Raw genomic sequence first — 27,743 nt, 5'->3', positions numbered from 1 at the left:
GGAAACCACAGACACAGTCTATCTGAACTAGTAAGAGTTCACACAGTATGGACTGACATCTAGGGAGCCTTCATGTGGAGGACAGTTTTGTAGCCTATTTGTAGAGCCACTTGGCAGTAGGATAAGGATTTATCCCTAGTGCATGAGCTGGCTTTTTGAAGCTCATTGGACTCCATATGATGGGATGCCTTGCTCAGCCTTGATGCAGGAGGGTGAGGTTGGCCCTTCCTCAATTTGATATTCAAGGCTTTGTTAACTTCCCTGGGAAGGCCTTATTCTTTCTAGGGAGTAAATGAACAAATGTGGTAGGGAGAGTGTTGAAAAGCAGGAGGAGGAGAGGGAGCGAGAACTGTGGTTGGTATATAAAACAAGTAAAAATAGAATAGAAAAAAAAAAGTGGCAGGGTGGTGATGGCTCATGTTTTTAATCCCAGTGCTCAGGAACCTGTCATCATACAGCCTACATCCAGTAATGTCAACATTTTAAAATAACATTTAACAGGACAGACACATAAAGAAAGAGATAGAGAATGAATATTTATAATACACCTTCAAAACTAAAACTTACCTTTAGACTAGACTCATAGTCTGTGTTTACTTTGAACATAAAACCAAGTCGTAAATGAATTTCCTTGGCTCTGCAAAAACTGGGGTCAACATAAAGGACATCTTGAAATGCTCTAATTGCCCTAGAAGAAAAGGTACATTTAAAAAATATAAAAAGGTTATGTATGCAACCATGTATGTATGCTATATTATAGAAGAAATATTTTCATTTCCTAGTATGCATTGAAATATGGATGTTATTTAAGGAAAACCTATGAGTAAGCAGTAAAAAAAGAAGAAAAGGCAGCAAGCAAAGCTCAATCCAATTTCCTCCAAAATTTTCCAATTATTCAATGTGATGGCTATTCTTGATTGTCAACTTGACTATCTTGACTAACTCAGATCTCTCTGAGTTTGAGGCTACCCTAGTCTACATAGTGAGTTCCAGGACAGCCAGAGATACACAGAGAAACCCTATATCCATAACCAAAAATTTAAAAACAATAACAAAAACAATGGTAGTTGGATAAGAATATGAGGATGTTAATGTTACTTATCTGCTATTCTGGAAACTTTATTTTGCCTTTTATATCCAGAAAAAGTGTTGATTTTATGTTTTCCTCTTGGGTTTCCTATAGTCTCTAATATTTAGAAAGCAAATTTCACATCAATAAAAAAAAAAAAAACCAAGGAAGAGGAATGAGACCAAATATATGTAGCCCTCATAGAAACTCACAGAAATCTGCATGCCTTTGGGATTAAAGACATGTAGAACTTCATTCTGGATGTATCACACTTTTTATGAATAAAGGATTGATATTCAGAAGTGGAACATGGTGGTGTACCTCAAATCCAGCACTTGGGAAAAAGAGGACAAAGTTTCATTATCTACCTTCTGACTTTCCCAAAACTCAAACAGGAGTAAGGAGCCAAAATGCCACTTCCATTTAACAATATCTTATCTAATTACATAATGTTCAATGATGAATCATCACTAACAGTAAACTTCTGAAAAAGATTCAGATAGGAATTTAAAAATAGGGGCTAGAGAGATGATTCAGGTTAAGAGCACTGGCTGCTCTCCCAGAGGTCCTATGTTCAATTCTCAGAAACCAAATGGTGGCTCACAACCATCTGTAATGAGATATGGTGCCTTCTTCTGGCATGAAGGGGTACATGCAGGCAAAACACTATACACATAATAATCTTTTTTAAAAAAGGAAGAATTTGTAACTAAGAGAGTGGAGAGGTGGCTTAACCATTAAGAGCACTTGTAGCTCTTCCAGAGCACCCTGACTACTAACAACATATATGGCAGCTCTTACAGTCCAGTCCTATTCAGGGGCTCCCAAGCCAGCTTCTGACCTTTGCAGGCACGGAATGCACATGGAATACTCACAAATATAAGTTGAGGCAAATGGCAATGCTAACACTTGACTGTAACCACAGTCCAAGAAAATTTCATGCCCTCTTCTGACACTGCAGTGCATCATGTGTACAAACCCATTACATCATTATTTTTCCCTATTTTAAAAACTTATTGGTCAGATGATGAGCTTTCAGGAAGCAACCAGATGCTAATACCTCTAGCCAAATCAATAAATTAACACACAAGTTAAACACTTAGGTTACAAATATAGCACTATTGAAAAGAGATTTTAAAAAATCCTTTGGTGGAAGGCCTGTGTGAAGGAACGGTATCTTCTCATGGCTCCTCTGAGAATTTTCTCTTCCCATTGTAGCTGTGTCTATCACAACACAGCCAAGAAACAAAAGAACTAATCATAATAACACAAATGTTGAAATCTAATAGTAAATAAAAATTTCCTCTTAAACTATTTCTCCTGGTTATTTGTATCCTAACAAAAAACTTATCAATATTTGTGTAGGCAGATAAAAGGAGTGAATAATCAAAACTGATTAGAAACCTAGAAAGGTAAAAATGATACTACTAAAAATACAAAGTTACATAAATTAATGTAATACATTTTACTGAAAAATCCTAGCACTGAGTGAACTTACCATTGAAATGCATTGTAGTAGAAGTAGACCAAACCAAGACCATACAGAAAGGCAGCATTCTAGAAAGCAAAATAATTTTTAATGTTTTTTTTTTTCAATTTGTTACATATATTATGAAATTAAGCCAGGCATTGGTGGAACATGCCTTTAATCCCTACACTTGGGAGACAGAGGCTGGAGGATCTCCTTGAGTTTGAGACCAGCCTGATCTGCTAGTTCCAGGACAGGCTCCAAAGCCTCAGAGAAACCATGTCTCCAAAAGCCAAGAAAAAAAAAAAAAAAAAAAAGAAAGAGAAAGACAGATGAAAGAAAGAAATTAAACAATGGAGAGAAAGGAAACAAGGGCAACAAGTAAGAGAATTAAAATTTGGACTCACTCTTGGTTAAATGACACCAATGGAATACGTTTTTAATTCTTAATTTGGCACAGATGTGTTAAATACATGCAGTACTTCATGGACAGTGCTGTGCAATCCCAAAACACAGGACAAACAGAAGAGAAACTGACCATGTAACAACAATGAATCAATGGTGGGAGGGTCTACTCCTGGACAGAATTGCTTAAATTTGTTTATTTCCTAACTTGTATTAATCTAAGCCTCATATTAGTCCACCAGGTATGGATGTGGAGGTGTCATTGGATGAATCACAGTTTGGTCAAATAATCCTTCTCTACTTTTTATTATTAACTCTTTAGTTTGGCTCATCCAAGACTATATTGGCTAAGCCAAGACTACTGATAAGGCCACATACAAAACTGGTGACACAAAAATATTTTGTTTTCCCATGTCTATCACCATGCACAAAACAAGTTCAAATGGATCAAAGACCTCAACATAAATCCAGCCACATTGAACCTCTTAGAAGAGAAAGTGGGAGGTACCCTTGAACAAATTGGTACAGGACACTGCTTCCTGAAAATAACTCCAGGGGCACAGACACTGAGGTAGAATAAATCAGACCTCTTCACACTGATAAGCTTCTGTAAGGCAAAGGACACAGTGGACAACACCAAACGGACTGGGAAAAGATTTTCACCAACCCTATATCTGACAAAGGGCTGATCTCCAAAATATACAAAGAACTCAAGAAACTAGTCAACAATACACCAAATAACTTTATTAAAAAATGGGGTACAGAACTGAAGAATTCTCAATAGAGAAAATCAAAAATGCTGAAAGACACTTAAGAAAATGCTCCACATCCTTAGCTATCAGGAAAATGCAAATCAAAACATCTTTGAGATACCATCTTACCCCTGCCAGAATGGCTAAAATTAGAAACACTAATGATGACTTATGCTGGAGAGGATGTGGAGAGAGGGGAACACTCCTCCATTGCTGGAGGGAGTGCAAACTCATACAGCCATTTTGGAGATCAGTATGGCATTTCCTCAGGAAAATGGGAATTAGTTTACCACAGGACCTGGCAATCCCCCTCTTAGGCATATACCCAAAGGATTCACATCCATGCATCATAGACATCTGTTCAACTATGTTCATAGCAGCACTATTTGTAATAGCAAGAACCTGGAAGCAACCTAGATGCCCCTCAATTGAAGAATGGTTAATGAAGATGTGGCACATCTACACAATGGAATACTACTCTGCAGAAAAAAACAATGGTATCTTGAAATTCGCAGGCAATTGGATGGCACTTGAAGAAACCATCCTGAATGAGGTAACCCAGTCACATAAAGAGGAACATGGTTTGTACTCACTCATATATGGATTTTAGACATAGAGCAAAGAAACGCCAGCCTTTAATTCACACTGCCAGAAAAACTAGGATACAAGCAGGAATCTAAGCAAGGTTCCTTACAGAAGGGTAAAGGAACAAGATCTCCTGAGCATATTGGGAGTACTGGGGCATTGAGTGGAGAAGGAGTAAGAAGAAAGAGAAGGGGAGGAGAGGAGAATATGTGGGACTAGGAAGATTGATTCTAGGGGGAAAGGCTACCATAAATGCCCTTCCCTGATAGTGAGATTGATGACTAACTTATCCACCAACATAGAGGCCTCATCTGTAGCTAACAGAAACAGAAGCAGAAACAGCTAAACACTGAGCTGAACTCAAATGCAGAGAGGGAGGACAAGAGCAGGCTACAGAAACCCACAGAGACAGCTGACCTGAACAAGGGGGAACTAATGCATGGGACTGACTCAGACCCCCTGAACATGGGTATCAGCTAGAAGGCCTGGGCAGTCTAACGGTTCTCTGACAGTGGAACCAGAAGTATCCATGGTACACAAAAGGACTTTGGGAGCACGTTCTCCATATAGGGATACTCCCTTAACCTAGAGGCAGGAGAGAGGGCCTAGTCCCTACTCCAAATGACAGATTTTGGTGATCCCTCCTGGAAGACCTCACCCTTCTTGTGGAGTAAGGATGGGGGGAATGGGTTGAGAGGGGGGTCAGGGAGCATGGGAGGGAGGGAGAGAGAGGGAACTGGGATCAATATATAAAATAAGAAACATAATAAATATATAAAAAAATACAAGTTATTGTTTATATATAAAAAAACAAAATTTTGTTTTTAGCATATAAAATTTCTTCTTCCAAGTCTTTGAGAAGCTCCTACAAGTCTCTAGTAATTGTTACATAATAATTACCCCAAGAAGGTGTCACTATCACCAACAAGAACACTCACCCCAGGAAGTCAACTAAGATTTCCCCAAAGTTTTAGGACTTTTCCAGTCACCTTGTGAAACAAAGACTGGGATAATAATCAACTAAGAGACTAGATGATGGCTCAGAGTTACTAGTCTTAAAGAGCACTTGAGTGCAATTCCCAAAACCCACATCAGATGGCTTACAACCACCAGAATCTATGTATTAAAGACCCAATGCTCAATTCCTGTCACCTCAGGGACCTGCACTCAACTATACATTCTCACCCTGGGACCCAAACAAACACATACGTTTAAAAATAATAAATCAGATTAGGTATAATGATTCAGAACTTTACAGCAGATCTTTGAGTTTGAGATCAGTCTGGTATATAAAGACAGTTCCAGGAAAGGCAGGACTATTGTGAGAAATCTGTTAGCTCTGTCTCAGCACTTGTCACGCCAACTCTGCTAATAAAGTTAAACCTTGTATTAGAAAGTAGAGTCTATGTTCAGCAGGCTAGAATAAACCAAAGTTTTTGGCTGACCCAGATTAGGACAGAGAGACACAGGAAGGAATAGGGAGGGGCTTAGAAAGATTCACAGGCCTTTTTGATCTGGGGAGGTGTGAAAGCAGGGTCAGCTGATCTTTTTGTCATTCTGTGGATCTATCAGGTTTCTACCAATATCTGACTCCCAAGTTTCTATCGATAAAAGAATAACTTAGGGGCTGGAGAGATGGCTCATATATTAAGAACACCAGTTGCTCTTTTACAGGTCCTGAGTTTAATTACCAACAACCACATGGTGGCCCACAACTATCTATAATAGGACCTAATGCCCTCTCCTGGCATAAGTTATACATTCAGATAAAACACTCATTCATAAAATAAATAAATAAATAACCCTTAAAAATTGTAGTAAAAAAGGAACAACATAGATAAATGGCAGATGCCATATGTAGCACTACTTTCTTGTAAGGACTGCCAGCCCACCAAAAAAAAAAAAAAAAAAAAAAAAAAAAAAAGACATGAAGACATTAATTATTAAAGCTTGGCCCAACTAGCTCTTATAACATAACCTGTTTTTATTAATCTTAACTCTGTCATGTTTCTTTTACCTGTCTTCCATTCTGTATCTCTGGCTCTCTCTGCCTCTCTTCTTCCCAGAGTTCCTCTCTCCATGGAAATCCTGCCTATTCTCTCCTGCCTCACTATTGGCCATTCAGATCTTTATTAAATGAATCAAAAGGTGCCAAGGACAGACATCATCACAACAGAAAAAAAGATTATCCCACACAGAGTTATACAGAGAAACTTTCTCCAAACAACAACAACAATAATAATAATAAAATACACAAATGTTCATCAAGATTGTTTTATTATGAGTTCCTCTCACTGTACCCTTTCCTGTACTGAACCTAAACCTCAAGTCATTAGTCCAATAATAGGATGAAATGTTTGATCGTCTATATCTTTCTAAGGGCCTGATCTTAATTTTTCACCATTACTTTTTCTTTTAATTTCTGGGAAAACTTACTATATCTAATTTGTTGTTATACCTGTTCCCACATACTCAGAACTCTGGTAATATATTTGTCATATCCGACAGAAAAATGGAGGAAGTATTTTCATGCCATTCCAGAGATGAATACACTACAGTCCAAAACTGCTCTATTCTAGCCTGTTGATATTCATGAGACAAGATAGAATACCTCACAAAGAAAAGGTCAAGAAGTAGTCATCCTGCAGTGACAATTTTTTATCTCAATGACATGTGAAGGAATGATGCCTATTACGTGGTACTTTCCTACTTGACATAAACAGCTCTCAGGTTCTCAAGCTCAGAATATCCAGAATAAATGGTAACAAATAAATATAGTCGTGGAACCTACTTGTCAATTGCAAATTAGTTTTTATTAAAATGCACTTAATAATCCAACCTAAGAAATAATACTAATTCAATTAATGTCATAAATATAATTATTTTTTTTCCTTCCCCCTACCCTCCCCCCTCCAGACAGGGATTCTCAGTGTAGCGCTCACTATCCTGGAGCTCACTCTGTAGAGCAGGCTGGCCTCAAACTCACAGAGACCCATCTGTGTCTGTCTCTCAAGTACTGGGATTAAAGGTATGTGCCACCACCACCTGGAATTTACTAGTTCTTTTTTAAAAGATGGTGCTTTGGAGAAATAAAAAAGGAACATGTAACACAATTAAACATTAAATTTCAAATAAAATTTCAATCAGATGTGTGTACTAAATCATCTACATCTATAATAATTTTATCTTTTCCTGTGTTCATTTTTCATTGCTATGATGAAACACCTGAAAAAGACAATTTAAGAAAGGATAGATTTATTTTAGATTACATTTTCAGAAATTCTGATTCATTGTGATACGGCATTGTGTTCAACTTTTTTTTAATCATAGCTAGAGAGCAGAACAGAGCAATAACTAGAGGATCCAGGACAATATAAAGTCCTCCATAGTTTTAAGACCACAATGAGTGTCTATCCTGGCTCCATTTTCCACAATCCTTCACCTGCCAGTCATTTATTCAAATCTTTCACTCACTAATGTTTTATTTCTTTCATTACATCAAATTCATCCTGGGGCATTTATTTCTGGAAGATCAGACACACCTTGAAATGTAGTTTACTAATAATCTACTACATATTTTATACAATCAAATGAAATCAATCATCATAATGGCTAATGCCACTCTCTGAAATTAAATTCAACCCTCATACAAATATCCAGAAATCAGATAAAATTTAGTTTTCTTAAAAACAAGTCACTGCCTTAATTTGTTTTGTCAAAAATGAGAAAAGAAAAATCCCTTATTGCCATGAGTAACTCTATTTATCATCACTCATAATCAAAAAGCAAAGTAAAAATATAATGAACATATCAAAGAAACATGGTTTGGGAGCCATGAATCCTCAGATAAAATAAAACAATGATTTGCTTCAGATTTCTTTTACCCAATTTACTTTCTTCAGAATTGCTTGTAACTCCAGTTCAAGGTGATCTATTTGCCTCGGCTTCCTCAGAAACCTGCAAATGCCCTAGCAACCCTAACCCTAACTGCCCCCCCCACACACACACGCACATACACTTTAAAATAAAACACTAAGGATAAAGCTTTTTACAATTTTATTAAATTATTGACTTTTTCATTGACTACACAAATCATAATTTCGATTTCTTCTTCATGAGTACTCTGAATAATATGATTAATATTAAGACCAAAACACATATAAAATAAAGAATAAACAAATCTGTCAAATATACTTATGCAAAATTTCTCCTAAATTATTGCTGATGAATCATCAAGAAAAGCGCTTGCCAATAAGCCTGACAAGAAATTATTTAATCCCAAGAAATTATTTAATCAAAAAAGAAACTCCACATAGTTTTCCTCTAATCCATAACCAACAAAATACAACAAAGAAAACCTCTAACAAAAACAAGCAAATTACTAGAGATAAAATCCCAACAGAGAAACCAGATGGTGGTACACACTTTTAATTTCAGTGAATCTCTGGGAGTTTGAGGTCCACAGAATGAGTTCCATACACATACAGGAAAATCCTGCCTCAAAAAAACAAAAACAAAAACACCTCCATAGGAGAGGATTCCAGAATGTACATATTCTTATCCTACATGGTGATTACATTTTTAAATTTCACACACACACACACACACACACACACACCTTATATTTTTGTCCGTTTTCCAGACAGGGTCTCTCTGTGGCTTTGGACCCTGTCCTGGAACTCACTCTGTAGAGCAGACTGGCCTCAAACTCATAGAGATCTTCCTCCCTCTGCTTCCCAAGTGCTTCACCACTGACCAGAAACACACACATAGTTTTAAGAACTTTAAATTACAATAGTCTCATTAAGGTACACATTATTGCCTTGAAGGGCACTGGTATTGGATACCTTTAATAGCAGCACTCAGGAGGCAGAGAACAAACAGCACATGTCTGTGTATTCCATGCCAGCCTGATCTACAGAGAGAGTTCCAGGATACTGAGAGCTACACAGAGAAACCCTGTATTGGAAAAACCAAAAGTTGGTGGAGATCTATGCCAATTCAGGCTTATTAAGAAATTAGTCTTTATAAAATCAAATTGTTAGTGCTTACTTTAGAGGCCTACCAGTCACCAGTTCAGGCTCTCTGTCTTTGGGGGAAAAAGCTTATTAGTTAAAAGTTCATCAATATTGTTCTACCACATGATAGACTGTGCCAAAATTTCCACTAGCCCATCTGTGAACTATCTAAACCTTCCCTTTCAATACATTATTCAGCCTGCAGATACCTACCTAGGACACAGGTGAAGAATTTTTATTCACTCTTCCTTCCCATCCTCCACTACTATCTCCAGTCTCACCAACTGTCCAAGCCTAGCCTAGTGGACACATCCCTGCACTCACCCTTATCTGGAGTCAATGCTGGTGTGGACCCAGCATTTCTCCTTCCTGTGCACCCTCTCCTGCCTAGCCCATCCCCACTCTATTGTTTATGCCTCTTACTCCCAGAAACAACGTTTTATCATTGCTATGAAGACTCCACAGATGGCAAGGACTAAGATAGGTGAGTCACACTAACCTTCATGTCCTCTACTATGATCTCTCCAATAACATGATCACAAGCACTATTCCTAACACATCAAGTGCATTCAATGCAGACTCCCAACATTTGTTTAAAACCCTCAGTCCTCCACGCCATTCATATCTGTCTCTCCAGACAATTCTGTGTTTGACAGCCTCCTACTTGCATGATTCTCTCTTTTTATCATACTTCCAACTCTCTGTGTACCCCACCTCTAAGTGTGAAGAGGATCCCTTAGCTCTTTCCTGAAACCCCTATCATCCTTTTCTTCCAGCCCACCATATTTATGCCATTCATTGACCTGGACAAGCACTATCTACTAAAAAACTTCAGTCACAACAGTTTCCTAAAGCAAAGAATGGAACAACTATGCTACAAATAGACCAAGTAGCAACACTCAGAATTGCTTCACACATACTAACCCTAGGAATGTAAGCCTACAAAGAAAAAATAAATAAAACAGAATGAAACATAATTAATAAACTCCAGGAAAACACAAACAGTAGAATGACATTTTGAGAGTAATTTGTCTTAAGTACACATATAGAATCACTAAAGAAAACATAAACATATATAAAACTGAAAATGAAAAATTTAGGACATCAAATAAAAATCTCAGATGCAAGCCTCATTAGCAGTATATAAAAAAAATCTCACACATTGCACACATTGAAGACCTTTCACCTGGTCCGTATCTACAGGTAGAAGAAAAGAATGCCTCAAAGAAAAAGAAAATTCAAAAAGAAAGAAACAACAAAAAAAGTCAGCTAAAAATCATCCAGTAATGTAGAATTCCATTAAAAGACCAAATCTACAAAAAATAAAAATATAAGAAACCCTGATTAATGGCACAGAAAATATTTGACAAAAGCCAAGCAATGGTGATGCACGCCTTCATTTCCAGCACTCAAGAAGCAGACGCACTTGGATCTAAGTTTGAGACCAGCTTGGTCTACAGAGTTCCAGGACAGGCTCCAAAGCCACAGACAAACCCTGTCTCAAAAAAACAAACAAACAAAAAACCAAACAAAACACACAAACAAACAAACAAAAAGAATAAGGCTTTTCCAAATTAAAGGAGGCCCCATCAATGTATAGAAAGCATACAGAACAATAAGATCAGAAAAGAAATTCCATGACATAATAATAAAAAGAAAAGCACAAAGACCAAAAAAAGAACATTAAAAAAACTGTAAAGAAAACAGACCATGTAACATATGCACCAGACCCATTATATTAACACACAACTTATTACATTAACACACAACTTCTCAATGAAGATCTTTAAATCCAGATGGCACTGGACAGACGTTCTTAATGTACTTTAAGAGACAACAGACTACTATGCCTGGCAAAACTTTCTTTCAATAAAGAAAACTGTTACAAAATAAAACCTAATTTAAACATTATCTATCTCATCTACAAATCCCAATATACAGAACCCAATAGAAGGAACCTAGAAATTAGCCACACCAAAGAAAAATAAGGAGTAAGTAACACACCAGACTAGCAAATCAAGAGGGAGAGGCACACCAAACAAAATAACAGGCATCAATACACAGTACTCATTCATAACTCAAATTTAATTAATGTTCTCAATTCCTCTCAAAACATAGTGACTAATGAACTATATTAGTAAACACAATCCATTTTCCTGCCACATCCATAAACACACCTCACCAAAGATAAAATGATATAAAAGATTTTCCAGGCAAGAGGTCAGACAAGGCAAACTGGTATAGCTATTTTAATAATAATAGACTAAGCAGCTGGGCGTTGGTGGCACACACATTTAATACCAGCACTCAGGAAGCAGAGGCAGAAGGCAGACTCAAGATCACCTTGGTCTATTGAGTGAGTTCCAGGACACCCAGAACTGTTACACAGAGAAACCCTGTCTCTATAAACGAAAATAAATAAATAAATAAGACGGAACTGGCTTTCTGTTTTCTGACCAGTGTTACTATAGAAAGCACTCTTAACTTCCTACTATAATAAGTTCGCACAAGGACTTGCTACACCCTAAAACTTGTATTGACAAGACCTTTAAATTTGGGGGGCAAAAAGTAGAGTAGAAATGAGATAAATAATCTTGATCCAAATTGTGATCTTGATTATTCAAACCTGGTTATTTATTATTACAGTCAACAGCCCTCTTAAACTACTTTTGTCAAGTATTTTATCACAACAATAAGTAACTGTATGGCTACAAAGAAGGTTCAGTATTTAACACTTATTGTATATGAAGAGAACTCTAATCATATCTGAATTATATTGCTAGCACAGAAGTCAGACACACACAACCCTCACAACACAGACAAACACATAATTAAACTTAAAATAAATGTTTTTTTTTAAAGGCAACTAAGACATTCTCCATTCTTCAAATAACACAGGCTCTTGTACAGAAGTCTGATGACAATATTTAGCTAAAAATAAGAAACTTCATACACAAATTCCTTTCCCACTTTCCACATCCTATCCTTAGAAAATTAGTAATAATTTATTAAAGTATAATGTATACTCAATGACAAACTAAATATAATATACAATCAAAACACAAAGCAAAATTGCTACTGAAATGTGCACTGACCTTCCAGTAGTCAGTCTGTAAACTGTAATATCTCTGGTAAGATGACAATGCTGAAAAAGAAAAATAATTAGTCAAACAGAGCTTCAAGTTTCAACAAAAAAAGATACTAAAAACAAATTTCTCATTTCCCAACAATACCATGAATATTATGAAATGAACTTTGCAGAAAGACCTGTGGAATAAACTGCATAGGCCACAATCTCTGACCCAGATGTGACCTCATGGTTGTAGAAAACTGTAGGCAGGAAATAAAGATTAGGGAAAATGTCCTACAGAGGGAGAAAGAAAAAGAACAAAGAACAAGAAAATATAAAAGAAAAAAAATGGATAAAGATAAGACAGTTGAATAAAGAGCTTGCTCACTCAAGCCCTGCTAAAAACCTGTAACCAAACACGCGAAAAATAAAAATTGTTCATTCTTGAGTCTCATATGTCTGTCTAACACCCCAGGTTCCTGTGATGTCCATGGCTGTAGGGGCTGTGGCAGGTAGGAACAGAAACATGCCTCTATGATTAAAAATAGGTTTGTCCTTGTAGACAGTCTTGAGTTCTATTCCCAGCACCCACTTCTGGTGGCTCACAACCACCTATAAATACAGCTCCAGAAGACCCCAAATCCTCTGCAGGCACCCCAACACTGGCATTTTCAAAAACATCTACACAGACATCTTAATAAAAATGTCATCAGCATCTGAGACTCCCCCCAAAAATGGACTCCTATTAATCTATATATGGAAGTTCTCTCTCTGGAGGAAGGTTGTCCCATCCTGTCAAGGTTCCATCATGCCACACAGGGTTCAACACTGTCTCTTCTAATGCACTCTCATTTTAAGGTTCAGACATGGCCTGAAATGATCTGCAGCTTCCTGAGTCTAAGATTCCTACATGATATTTCCACAACTGTGTTTTAAAAATAAAAAACATTTATTTATAGTTTTATAACTATAATAAACTGGTATAGCACTCCAACTTCCTACTCAAGGAATCATAAATCCATGTTCCTAAGACATAATCAGTTTATCTTTATTATTATTTTTTTAAGATGTTTATATGTATCTTTACTTTGCGTGTGTGGGCATTTTGACCCATGTATTTGCGTGGGGCCCACAGAGTCCAAAAGATGGCACCAGAATCCCAAGAAATGGACTTATGAGCTGCCATGTGAGTGTAGGAATGAAATCTAGATAATCTAGAAAACCAACCAGTATTCCTTTTTGTTTGCTAGTTAGTCTGAAGTTTCAAGACAGGATTTCTATATGTAGCACTGTCTTAGAATTCACTATGTACACCAGATCCATCTGCCTCTGCATCTCAAATGGTGGGACTAAAGGTGTATACTGCCACAGTTGCATCACTGCCACCACCACCACCACCACCCACTATTCTTAAACACAGCCTTCTCTCTTCAATACCACTTTTTATAAATTTTTAATTATGTACAAGTATAGTTTGGGGACAGTGGTATGTGCATATCTGTACAAATAAGTGTCTATTCATTTCAAAACAAGTTGTCATTGTCATCCATCTGAATATCTATAGAGAAAATAGTTCTATAAATACATACAAATCTGAAATACACAAAAAATATTTTCAACATTTGTGAAATTACAATCAAGTGGGTCTAAGGATAAGAAGTCAATCCTTTCTATTTTTTGGGACCCCCACAAACTTAGTTTATTTATAGTGATACCCTCCTATCTTCCTTCATCCATCTTTTCCTCCATCAATTGTAATGAGAGCAAGAAAGTAAGAGGAACAATTGCCAAGATACAGAGCCAGGAAGCTATAGAGAACATAAAAGCAGTATCTGATAGGTAAAATAGAAGTCTCTGTAGGGAGAAGGCAGTAAGGTAAATACAGAAAGATGAATAAGGGTAAACAGGAATAAAAACACCTTTAAAATGTGTTTATCTTTTTAAAAATTCAATATATCTGTATATAAATAGTCACAGTTTTAATAAACATTTATCTAGGCTGACACTGCTCTCTCCAAGAGCCAAAGATCTGCTAACAAAATACCAAATACCAGACATAAGGACAACTCAAGAGTAGTTGGCCAGGGGTTCCAGAAGATTCCCAACAAACACATACAGCCTACTTGCTGTTGCTTTTGGTTGTAGTCAGAGTTTTTGTCCAATCACACAGAGACTTATATTAAATACTGTTTAGCTGATGGCTCAGGGTTATTACTAGCTATCTCTCTCTTGTTGTTAACGCATAACTATGAATCTCTTACAGGAGATACTGATGCTTCATAGTGTCTTCCTTGCAACCTCTCTCCAAGTCCTCTCTCTCCAGAATTCTCTTCATCTCGTAGCTACCTGCCTGACTTCTGAACAATCAGTGTTTTATTCATCAACCAATAAGAGAAACATTTAAGCAGAAGGACATGCCCAATCATTTGGTTACCCCACAGAGATGGAAGGTTATGTCCCTACTGCTAAATACACCATATACTTCAGAAACAGTACTCACAGCCCTCCAGCTACAACTAACCTGAATGCATTCTCTCCAGAGACTTTATGACTGGAAAGCACTACACAAACTTCCAAAGGGGCACAGCCAGTATACCAACCTATCATGCCTATAAATCACAACAATGAACAGTGTAACACAGTAACTAACTCTGTTGGTGCAGTAATGGCATTCATACCTTGACAGTAACCAATATCTCTGTATTTAGACTTATGACTCACACAACAAAAAGAAATCATGTATTGTGCTGGAAACCCATCAACTATCCAGACCTAGTGAAATCATGGCTCTTGAGGTAGAATGTCCTGTGGACACTCTCACTTCTGCTTCCAGCCCATGTCTGTTCCTTTAGGTTAGCCACCAATCCCTAGAAGCACTTTCTACCAGGAACCTCCAATGGGCACACCCAACTGGGCCTCAGGAAATACTTAAGCCTCTTTCTGTCATCCATTACAATCTCTCTAGGCTCACTCCTGCCCTGTAAGCACCCAGAAGACTCCACAAAACATTGCAGTACACCCAGCTTTTATCCTATGAACATTTCACCACAAGCACAATCACTCATCCCTATTCCTTCAAATCAGCCCCGATATCTAAAAACACTTTCTACCCAGGACTAACAATAGCCACCACACCTGGCAATCACATTATGCTCCCTGTCATCTTCTACGATTTTTCCATTCTCACCCTCAAGCAGATTACAGGTTGTCATGCCTCCCAATTTAATATATTTACTTGGAAACCCCAACTTTGGTTCAGACCAAAATCCCCTAGCACTTTTATCCCTGTCTTTCTAGATAAGTCTGTGCCTTACTATAACCAACTTGCAGGATCCCCTCTTCCTAATTCACATCCAACTCCCAGAGGATCCTAAATCTTAGTATGGACAACAAAATGTGTCCAGGCAGCATGAAGACACAGTGACACATGTGAACTTCTGAAACCTCAAAGCCCATTCCCAGTGACACAGTTCCTCCAACAATGCCATGGCTACTCCAAAAAGGTCACACCTCCTAATAGCACCACTCACCATGAGCCTATGGGGGCCATATCATTCAAACCACCATTCAAAGAGAAAATTGCTCAACCACATTCATTGCTGCTCTATTCACAACAGCCAGAAACTATAAACAACTTAAATAGTCCTCAACAGATTAAAAAAGACTGTGAAAACATGTTATTTATACAATGAAACATTATTCACATATTTAGAAAAGAAATAAAAAACAAAATCATGATATTTCAGGTAAATAGATGGGAGTTAGAAAAAAATCATCCTGAGTGAATTAACCCAGAATACAAAACACACATACTGTATATATTGTATTTATGTTACAGTCATATACCTTGATTTTCTTGGGACTCCTAACAGAGGTTGTCTCTGACTCTTTTCCAGGCTTTTGGATCCTGCTCCTCAAAACTTTAATACATGAAGTACTTACTCTTACTGAAAAGTGATATGCCATGCTTTACTGATATCCACAGGAGGTCTACCATTTTCTGAATAGAAACAGACAGCAGTGGATTGGGGGCCAGAGAGGAGGTTGAGAGGAGCTGGAAGGAGGATGGCAGGGAAGCTGCAGTCAGAATTTTAAAATTAAATAAACAAATGAATGACTAAATAGATAAATAAATGCAAAAAAATCAGATTCAAAATAAGATTAATGTGAGCTCAAATTTGTCATAATTATATCCTAGTAATATAACAAGGACCCAAACTGAAGCCATTTTGGATAGAATTTCCAATTTGAATAATGTAAATGGAGTTCTCAATTGGTCTAAACAACAAAATGGAGTCAGATATACAGGAAAATTCTGAGACAGCAGAGAGAAGGAGCAAGCCAAAGCCACCTTTACCTCATTAACTTTCCAGCAGAAAAAAAGGGGGTGTTCCTGTTTTTTTCCCACTTATATCCTCTCCACATAGCCATCTCCCTTCATGTTTGTATGTACAGACCCCAACAAGACTTATACCACCAAGTAAAACCTTACAGAGTCATTAGAACCTCCAATAATCAAGGGCTATTGGTTGCTTTCAACAACATGAATATAAGAACCTACTGCTGATAGCAATACTTACATCACAGAACCCAAAGCAGAGCTGGTGGACACTAGAAACTTCACCCCTACTGAGTAGCATTCATGGTGCTACAAGATACATGCTATTGTCCCTTTCTTAAAAGTTAAAGGGCCTAGAGAGAGAAATCAGCGCTGAAGAATGATTGTGGAGGACACAAATTTGACTAGCACTGTACTACCTGGCTCACAATGATCCACACATCAGCTTCAGAGGATTCAATGCCTTCCTTTAGACTACAAAATAATTATTCCCTTAAAGAGATAATACATTTAAACTTCCCAAAAGTCCCTCTCCTAATTTACTATCTCCCAACATAATCTGCTAAACCAGCCCACCTTTTCCAAGTTTTAACTCTATCTCTTCTGATAAGACATCAAAATTCTAAACTGGCTTTCTAAGATGAATCTTATTCAACTCACAAGCCTAGCACCAGACCTAGTATCTGTAAATCCTCTTTTTTCCCAGATGCTGCCTTCTTCTCCCATCTTTCTTGTTCAAAACTGTCATCTCTACACCCACAGACCTAGCATTTGGCCCATGGTTTGAAAGCCATCTTCCACTGGCCCAACTAAATAGTTCATACACCTGTTGTACCTGACCCAATTCCAGTGACACACCCCTGTGCTTCCTAACATAAAGAAGGGCATATTCTCACATAAAGGACTACCAAAGAAAGAAGTCCACATGCCCATGTCAATCAAAAAAAAAAAAAGGAATCCATGAAAGTTCAACACAGCATGTCTCCCATTAAACCCACTAATCCTATAAATTCTTTAACTATCTAGATGTACAAAGAGGATGAACCTTAGTACACAATATTTTTTTTTTTTTTTTTTTTTTTTTTTGTGACACAGGGTTTCTCTGTGTAGCTGTGAATCCTATTCTAGAACTCTGTAGACCAGGCTGGCCTTTAACTCACAGAGATCCACTTGTCTCTACCTCCTAAGTGCTGGAATTAAAGGCATACACCACCACTGCCCTGCTGAACTTTGGACTTTTAAACACTGCTGATACTGTCAAGATGACTGGCATACACCAAATCTCTAACAAAATCAAATATGTGGACACCTTCAATGGATCACTAGCACTACAGACTATGTAGCTAGTTCCAGACCAGCCAGGCAAGGACAGACACTGTGTGCTGCATAATTTTATGTCAATAAAATTGACACAAGCTAAAGTTATACAAGAGCCAGATCTCTGTGAGTTCCAGGACAGGCTCCAAAGCTACACAGACAAAACCCTGCCTCAAAACCCCTCCCCACAATAAAAAAAAAAAAAAAAAAAAAAAGAAGAAGAAAGAAGAAGAAAGAAGAAGAAGAAGAAGAAGAAGGAGGAGGAGGAAGAGGAGGAGGAGGAAGGAAGGAAGGAAGGAAGGAAGAGCTAGCCAGTAATATGCACATCCCTCCATGGCATCTGCATCAACTCCTGTCCCAGGTTCTTATCCTGACTTCCTTCAGTGATGTAAGCTGGAAATGTAAGCTGAATAAACACAATGTCAATAAAGGTAGCCAATAACCCCTCCCACACCCTCTCATCCCCACTCTCCAGTATCCCTCCCTCCTGCCCAGACAGGGTTTTTCTATGTGGCCTTAACAGACAGCATCTTACAGTGAAAGGTACTAAGCAAATAGGACCAGGAAGCAAACAAGCACTATTATTATAATACAACAAAATAAACTACATATTAAAACTGAGCAGAAAAGGAAAAGAAGTACACTTCATTCTAATAAGGAGGCCAGTAAATAAATAATAGTTTATGATACTACACATACATGCCCCAAACTCTAAAAGCAAAGTACTGGGAAGTAAAGAGAGATTGAAAAACAAACAAAAAAGTAATGTGTATGTTTTTTTTTAATAATGGATGATTTCTATGCCTTACTGCCCCCAATAAAATATCACCTAGGCAAATACTAATAATGGAGGTAATGCCATTCCAAACTTTAAAATATATTTATAGAGCTATAGTATTAAAAACAAAATGGCACTGACACAAAAACAGACATGTTGGACAATGGAATAAAACAAAAAACCCAAATACAAATACACATAATTCCAATCATCTGATATTTGACAAAGAAGCCAAAAATATACATGGAAAAAAGACAACATTTTGACAATGCATCTCAAAAACTTGATGTATGCAGGCAAATGAATGAAATTAGAACCATATCTATTTTCCAGAATAAAAATTAGGTCCAAAAAGATACGACCTCAATTTGCATCCTAATACTTAAATTGCTAGAAGAAAAATTTACCAGTACCATACAAGATACAGGTTTTGATAGGACTTTGTTCAAATGCAAGGAATTAAGGTACACCATTAAATAGGTGAATACATAATAGGACCAACATGGGGGGGATTCCGCATAAAACTCAAAATGTTTTGTGCAACTAAGAAAATAATCAAGAGTGATTAAAAGCCTTAAGAATATAAGATATTTATAATCTAAACATTTGACAAGTTTTAAGTTTTAATATCTAGAATATTTCCAAAAATTATTCAAAAAAAGTGAAGAACCAAAAATTAAAATTAATAAAAGTTTAAAAATTTGGGGCCCTAAATCTATACAGAGAAAGGAAACTTCTAATGGTAAAGGAAAATTTAACTCCTTAAATTGGGAGTGCCATGACTGGCACCTGAGCCCCCTCTCAGAGGAGGGGAATTGACTGTCCACCACACTTATGTCAAGCATTCCTATATGTCTGCTAATTGCAGGTCATAAATGTTCCCTGATAGTTGTAAAGATCCCTCCACCCAGGGGATAACAGATAGACCCTGTGACCCTGTAACCCTGCAAACTTACTCAAATGTATCTTACTTAAAATATCTTACTTAAAATAGTGCTTTACTCTATATTTTGTGGCCTTCAGCCTTGTGGTCCGCCCCTTCAAAAGCTTCTGTTTGCCTAGCTGACATCTCATTCCCTTCCCATCCCATCCCTCCCATCAAGCTAGACAGCTTAAACAATAAAAAGAAACATTTGTTTTTGCATTGGAATTGTCTGGCACCTTGGGTTGCTCTGGGACTTTGCAAACATGGCACAACAAGACAACCCCCCCCAAAAAAGAATAATAATAATCAAAACAATACAAGAGCTATTTAATTCCAGCACTTGGAAGGCAGAAAAAGTTAACATATGTGAGTTAAGACCAACAGGGTCTCCAAGGCTACTGAGAAACCCTGCCTCAAAAACTCAAATAAATAAATAAATAAATAAATAAATAAATAAATAAATAAATAGGAAAAGGAAAAGAAAACTGGGGAGGAAGACCTATAACTGGAATGGTGGAGAGAAGTCAATACAAAAAGAAGGAAAGAGGAGGAACAAAGCACACCAAAGTTGTTTGATAAAGCCTCAGAGAATAAAATATTTTAGATTTACCTAACTAAAACTATACAAAATACATAACTTTATGTTTACACAGATGTCATTGTCCATCAAGACAGCTGCATTCCATCTTGGCACAAGGACAGAAAGTTCAAAGTTGTCCTCAGCAAGTTATAAGACCTAAAGGTCAAAGGTGTGGCTACAGTAGGATGTTTGGCTGTCTTAGTCTAAATATATGATTCTTGGCTCTTGGCCTTTCTGCTTTTTAACCACCACTTTTGGAATACCTGGACCACAGCTATAAGGCACTATAACAATTCCCTTTTAATATATTATAGATTCATTCTGTAAGTTCTGTTCTTCATTATAACCTGGCAGATAAACCTTGTAAGTCATTATTCAATACAAAACGGTCAGCCCTGAAATCACATACAAACAAACAAACAAAAAAAAAAAAAAAAAAACACTTACAAGCTGACCTTACATTTAACAATAGCAACAATAATAAAAATCTAGGTTATCAGTATCAGAGTGAGAAGATATGGGAAACTCTTGATGGAGAAAAAGGTAAGGGAAGTGATATAATTATATTCTAACCAATATATTTAATGACTGTAACTTAAAGTAAACATATATTTGCTATTAACTTTACACCTATTATAACTTTTAGTATGATGAAAAGTCCTCAGGCACACAGTTACCTAAAATCCGATTACAAAAATGCCTATGAAAAAGAATAAAAGACAAGTAGCATAAGTGCACATTTAGTACAAAAAATATATACTTTTTTTTTAACAAGAAATGCTGGGCTACTGACAGAACTATGCCTATTACTTGCCTGCTTTGTCTGAAGTCCTACGTTCCTTCCCTTGCACACTATAAGAAGGTGAAGAGCAGGGATGGGGTGGCAAGAAAAGAAGAGTGAGAGGAAAGAGAAGGAGGACAGGGAGGGAGTCAGCGGGGCAGGGAGGAAGGATGAATGATGAATATATGAAAGTGGTGCTTTATAGCAGGCCTCAAAAGGTAAGTTTTTACAAGTTTAAAAATGAAAATAATGATTTTATACCTAGTAATCAATTGCTGGATACTTTAGGGCAATTGAATTGTATCAATAATTAATTAATAAATTTTTTTTGAGTTATGTTACTATCAAAAAACCAGTCAAATGGCTTAAGTAAGTCTGTTCTTTAAAAAAATTAATGTATTTTAAAGTTAGAATATATAGTTGACAATCAGTTAAAAGTGCTCTATCAATAAACAAAGGTTTGCAACTCAAACAAGACTACCTAAAAATAGTATATTCACTATATGATTCCACCTAAGAAGTCTCACCCATATGGCTGCCTAAACAATATCCCAGCATAGACACCATCATAAATATGATAAAAATCCCAAAATCTATGTCCAAAAAATAAAATTAGGGAAAGAGCTTCTAAGCAATATATCAAACTTACAGGTTTGATCTTAGCACTATAAGAAAACAATAATAGATTACTGATTTTGGACAAATACATTACAAAAATGTTCAAAGGGGGAGTATTATAAACTCATCAAATGTATTGAATATTTGCATATAGTTAGATTAAAATTTTTCACATTTCCATATAGTAAGTAGAAAATACCTCCAATAACAAAAGCCTCTATAGTTTTAAGTAAAAATTATATAAGCCCAAAATAGATATTTAAAATTACCTTTTGAATAATCTTCCAGTAAGAGATTGAAATGACCTAGTTGACAAAAGTAATCAGACTCCACTTTTCCTTCAGCTTTCACTATTAAAGACTCATAGCAGTGAATAGCCTAAAAATAAAATATATAAACATTAAAACATAAAATAAAACTCTACATTAGAATTAGTACAAATCAGCCAGGCATTGATGATGTATGTCACCAATCCTCAAGAGGAAGGTGATGTCTGTGAGTTTAAGAGCAGCCTGGTCTACAGAGTGAGTTCAGGACAGCCAGGACTGTGATACAGAGAAACCCTGTCTCAAACAAACAAACAAAAACAGTAAAATTTTATCTCAAAGAATGCATATAATTTGACTATAAATCATAACTGTATTCCCTACGAAGGACAGAGGATTTCACACAGTATAAGTAAAGACTTCTTTATGACCAAAAGATGGTAAAGAAGTGTCAATGAGGATTATAATCTCAGCACTTGAGGAAGCAGAGTTAAGTATCTCTGTGAGTTTGAGGGCAACATACATAGTAAGTGCCGTGATATCGTATGTGAAAAAAAATAAGGAAAAGAAGAAACAAAAAAGACTCCTCTATGATAATCAACAAGAATATTCTGCATATTGTTATCTTTAAAACAAAGAAGATAAGGAAATATAAAGATGGCTTATTGGTTAAGAGTCATGCTGTTGTTACAGAAAATCAGAGCTCAGTTCCCAACACCAATATCAGGTAGCTTAGACTGAAAACCTCTGGCCTCCTAAGACATCTGTACTCACATGCATATACCCACAAAAAGACTTATACACAAACAGATACACCATATAATTTTTAAAATGTATTTTAAAAAAGAAAAAAATTCAACAAAATAAAGGAATTCATTATTAAATGTATACAAGTGTCACATGGCTAAATTGTTAAATTGATCCTTGTCAATCAATGCCTGGTTCTCAGTTGGTGCAACTCTGAGGTGTGACCTTAGAAGAGGTATATCACTCCAGTCAGCCTTTGAACTTTGAAATAAACTTTGAAAGCTCATTTCCAATCAGCTTTCTCTGCCTCCCCTTTGCAGATGAAGTGGCCTGTTCCTGCCACTTAAATACTTCCTTTTCTGTTTGTTTTTTGGAAATTTTTTTTTTTTTAAGTCTTGTTTTGTTTTGACACAGGGTTTCTCTGTGTAGCCATGCTGTCCTGGAACTCACTCTATACACCACCAGGCTGGCCACAAACTCAGAGATCTGACTGCCTGAGATAAAGGACGTGTGCCATCACTGCCCAGCACTTTTATGATTTCCAATATATAGATAGGTACCTAACAATTATTTATTCAAACTCAGGCATAATTCTTGTTAGAAAAATTTTAGCATTTAAGGTAGCATACATTTGTTCAATACTCCTCTTTCCATATTTCAAACACAATCCAATACTATCTATACAATATATATACTAAAGTAAAAGCAGACATCTTATTTATTAAGACTCAGACTCTAAATAATAAAAGAGTCTGAGACTAACATTAAGTAGTAACTTTTTATACAAATATGTTAGAACCTACCTCATTGTGGAGAATGGCTATTTCAAGGAAGACAAGCAGCATGTAAAAGTTATTACTTAACAAAAAAGTGTATCTATACATACACAGAGAAAGAGACATCATATAATAAGACACTAAGGCAGGTTACACCACAACCAGTTCTCTTTAACTATTGTAAAAACAAAAGAACAAAACCATACCTTCCATTTCCTGTCCCTCTTGCAGTATATTTGTTTGTTTGGTTTTTTGTTTGTTTGTTTGTTTTGTTTTTTTGAGACAGGGTTTCTCTGTATTGCTTTGGAAACTGTCTTAAACAGTCTGTAAATCAGGCTGGAATGGAAGTCACAGAGATCTGTCTGCCTCTGTCTACCAAGTGCTAGGATTGAAGGTGTGCACTACCAATGCCTGGTGCAGTGTATTTTCTTTAGTAAGCCATTTTTGTTTGTTTGTTTTGTCTGTTCTGATCTGGTAAACCATTGGGGCTATAGTTCCTGGGGGTCTCTCATGCTTTTTTTCTCTTTTGTTAAACAAACAAAAAAGAGGTAAGGCATCCAGTTGGTTCTTGAAATTTAAAATCATGTTTCTTCTTTTAATTTTTTTGAATTAAATACTTTATATGTTGTATCTTTAATAGAAACATTGAAAATTAAATACAAAAACATAATTCCTTTTTTTCTCTGTAACTGAGCCTTATGTTGCTAAAACTGACCTGAAATTCACTATGTACCTGAGGATGACTATAATTTCTGATCCTACTGACTTCTGGATAGAGCTAGAATTGCAATGCACCACTGTTCCAAAAGATATAATGAAGGGATCCAGCCCTTGGCTTTCTATATTTTAGGAAAATAATGAAATATATTCTCTAAGCCCATGATTTCTTAAATCAGTAAATCCATGAAGAAATATTTATTCCCCACCCCATTATTTAAGGGGATTTAAGACAATTAACATAAGTAATATTGTTTTCATTGCTATAAAAAACTTTTAAAAGCCTTTAAGAAAGCCAGGCAGTGGTGGTACAGGTCTTTAATCACAGCACTCAGGAGACACTCAGGTGGATTATTGTGAGTTCAAGCTCACCCTAGTCTATAAGAACTATTACAGTTATGAAGTAGCAACAAAATAATTTTATAATTTTGGGTCACCACAACATGAAGATCTATATTAAAGGGACACAGCATTAGGAATATATAAGAGTTATTAAGAATCCATAAAAGTATAAGAATACATATTATCCAATAAAGGTTAATAAAGCCACAAAACTCACAACTGTTCTCAAAGACCAGTGGCACTTGATAGTTTCTCATTCTCATATTATGTTTTTAGTTTCTCATTTTTAAAATGGTATTGCAATTACAATTCAGAGAAATACAAAAGATATCTATCAAAATTTAAAAAGTATTCATTAACAGTGAAATTTGTATTTCAAAGCACCTGAAAATGTCATATTCAATTTAAATAAAGTAAGGTGCTCTTCCATATGATCTGTCCTTGATGGCACCAGACTTGCTTAAGCAGAGCAGTCAAAACACCAAATACATAAAGTGAGAGTCCAAATTGGTGGTTTAGCTGCCAAGCTATACATGGTGGAAGAAGAAAACTGATCTCTACAAGTTGTCCTATGACTTCCACATATAAGCATGTACAAAAGAAAGAAGTGGTGATCTGACCAGTGAAAAAGCAGAACGAGGGGTATTTTTGTCCAGGACAACAAGGGCTAATTAGCAGTCACTCCAAAACTACACTCAATATCAACACCTTTTTTTTTTTTAATGTATGATAATTAATATTCTGAAAGTGTCAATTTTGTTTTTGTGTTTCAAGACAGGGTTTCTCTGTATTGTTCTGGAGCCTGTCCTGGAACTCGCTCTATAGACCATGCTGGTCTAGAACTCACAAAGATCTACCTGTCTCTGCCTCCCAATTTTAAGATATAGTTGATTAACAATATAAATCTTCAAATGCTAGATGAAACTACTTTTTTTTGTTTTCACCATAAATGCTATTAGATAAAAATGTACATAAACATGGAATATTACCTAGTAACCTATTGATAAACAGAAAGATTATTTCCTACAAATATCACTTTAATAATCAAGTTTAAAGAGCCAAGTGGTGGTGGTGCACACCTTTAATCCCAGGACATGCGACAAAGAGGCAGATGGATCTGTGTGAGTTTGAGGGCAGTGTGGTCTACAGAGTAAGTTTCAGGACAGTCAAGGCTTCACAGAGGAACCCTGTCAAAAAAAAAAAAAGAAAAGGAAGAAAGAAAAGAAAAAGAAAAAAATTGCTTAAAGAGATAGTGCAGGCTTTTTAAAAGGCTAGATTTAAAAAAATTAAAAGGCTAGATTCACAACAATCACCCCCCCCCCAAGAAAAGTGTTTCTATATGTAAAATACTTCAATGTTAGCAACAAATTACCAAGTTTATAGTGTCTGGTTTCAGCTACAAGTATACATACACATACATACATGCATACATACATACATACACACACACACAAACACACACACACAGTGGACACTGTATGTATGTCATCAATTCTTTGGTACTTTTATGGCTATCAAGAATGTCTTTTGAAAGTAGGGAGTCGCTAATTCCATTCTTTGTTTGTTTGTTTTTTGTTTATTTGTTTTTGTTTGTTTGTTTGTTTTTCGAGACAGGGTTTCTCTGTGGCTTTGGAGCCTATCCTGGAACTAGTTTTTGTAGATCAGGCTGGTCTGGCACTCAGGGAGCTCTGCCTGCCTCTGTCTGCCTCAGGAGTGCTGGGATTAAAGGTGTGCTCCACCACCGCCCAGCTGGTAATTCTATTTTTTTAATAGGGATTAATTTTGATTAAACTGTACTAGGCAGGTTTAACTTACTGCTAATATTGCCATTTTCCTCTCTAAAACTTGATTTCATTTCTCCTCCCACTATTTCCCGCCATCTTGAGTGATACCAGCAGCCATTAACTAAACAGAGTGCCAACTTTCAATGCCTTCCGGTCCGGAGAGAAAACTACAAAGAAAAAAAAGTTAATTTTGCAAAATGGTATTTGCAGTGTTTTCTACGGTTACTCCATGTTTAAAAAAAAAAAAAAAAGAGTTACTTTTTTGTCTATACAAACTGATCGTCTCCGTTATCTGTAAATGGTCCGTTATGGCAAAAGGTAAATGTAGAGGATTAAATATGTGCATATAAGTGGCTGCAACAACCAAGATTGACTTTCATAACATGAGATGAGAAAGTGGGAATCTATCCCTGAACTCACCAAAAAGCTTTAAAGAAATTAATGGTTTGGACTGCTAGGTTGAGGCAGGGCCTGAAACTATCAGGAAGATAAGGATAAACGAAAAAAATAAAGAAAGCAAAACTGGTCTTATAATGTCCTAAAGGCTATAATGGGCAATTTCTGGGTAGGGAGAGACTCGGGCCTAGGACCCTGAAAGCTTAAGCAAAATATGTAAGTAATTCAGTGCATACGTAGTTGCTGTACCTTGTTCAATAGCGTCTTCGTCCTGGCGCCATCTTCGGTTTGGCTTAAGAATCCGAAAAGGCTGCTGTGAAAGAAATACATGCTTTTTGATAATACTCACAGAAAGACAAGAGTAAGAAACATACCAAAACATAGATAAAAGCTAAGGCTTACGATAGGAAAGTCGCTACCGCAAGCGATGTAGTCAGAACTTCTTGGACAGTGTCGTGAACACAGGAGATACTCGTCAATGTTAGTAGGTCCTTACCTATCCAATGCAGAGAGCGCCTTCTTCTCTTCGACTGTGAGACTGAACGATCCCTCTTCGCCTTCGATACTCGCATTTTCCGCCGCCATTTTCTTTTCCTCATCACCCAAGACAGCAGCAGTAGCGAGGGACAATCCGTATGATTTCATTAAAACGCAAAAAAGTGCCTACGTCCTACGTCTGCGCACATCCAACACGAGTCCGAGTCTTGATACGATAGTTTCAATCGATGCTTGAAACTAACACGCCAACTTTATCGCGGCAGCTGTGACCACGACAAACTCCGAGGCATAGGAGAAAGCTGCTGACAATATTACGTTACATCACGACTCAGGTGGTGATTAAAAGAATCAGGAAGCAGGCATTGTTGTAGAACCTACCCGAGATTCTTAGAATATCAAACTTGGATACCATCTGTATAAAGTTGTTGTAATAGTGTCGGTGTGAGCCACACGCAGCTACCGAGACCTCGCCGCAAAGCTAGACAGATTTACCAATAGAAGCAACCGGTTTA

General features: G+C 36.7%; 1 protein-coding gene across 2 annotated transcripts in view; it reads right to left on the bottom strand.

Moving 5' to 3' along the window:
* The window catches only part of LOC127214697 (histone demethylase UTY), a 141,183-nt gene extending 113,666 nt beyond the window's left edge, over nt 1-27,517 (bottom strand). For both annotated transcript variants that reach the window (XM_051175000.1, XM_051175001.1), the window contains exons 1-6: nt 27,230-27,517; nt 26,983-27,046; nt 21,975-22,083; nt 12,393-12,442; nt 2,568-2,626; nt 568-688 (exon numbers count right to left, since the gene is read on the bottom strand). In XM_051175000.1, coding sequence (XP_051030957.1) covers nt 568-688; nt 2,568-2,626; nt 12,393-12,442; nt 21,975-22,083; nt 26,983-27,046; nt 27,230-27,378 — 552 coding nt within the window. In that variant the 5' untranslated portion in view covers nt 27,379-27,517. The remainder of the gene's footprint in view (nt 1-567; nt 689-2,567; nt 2,627-12,392; nt 12,443-21,974; nt 22,084-26,982; nt 27,047-27,229) is intronic.
* Between the last annotated feature and the right edge of the window lie 226 nt (nt 27,518-27,743).

The sequence above is a fragment of the Phodopus roborovskii genome, unplaced genomic scaffold (assembly GCF_943737965.1).
Source record: "Phodopus roborovskii unplaced genomic scaffold, PHOROB, whole genome shotgun sequence".
NCBI classification, from domain to species: Eukaryota; Metazoa; Chordata; class Mammalia; order Rodentia; family Cricetidae; genus Phodopus; species Phodopus roborovskii.
This window is presented reverse-complemented; position numbering and strand designations above follow the sequence as displayed.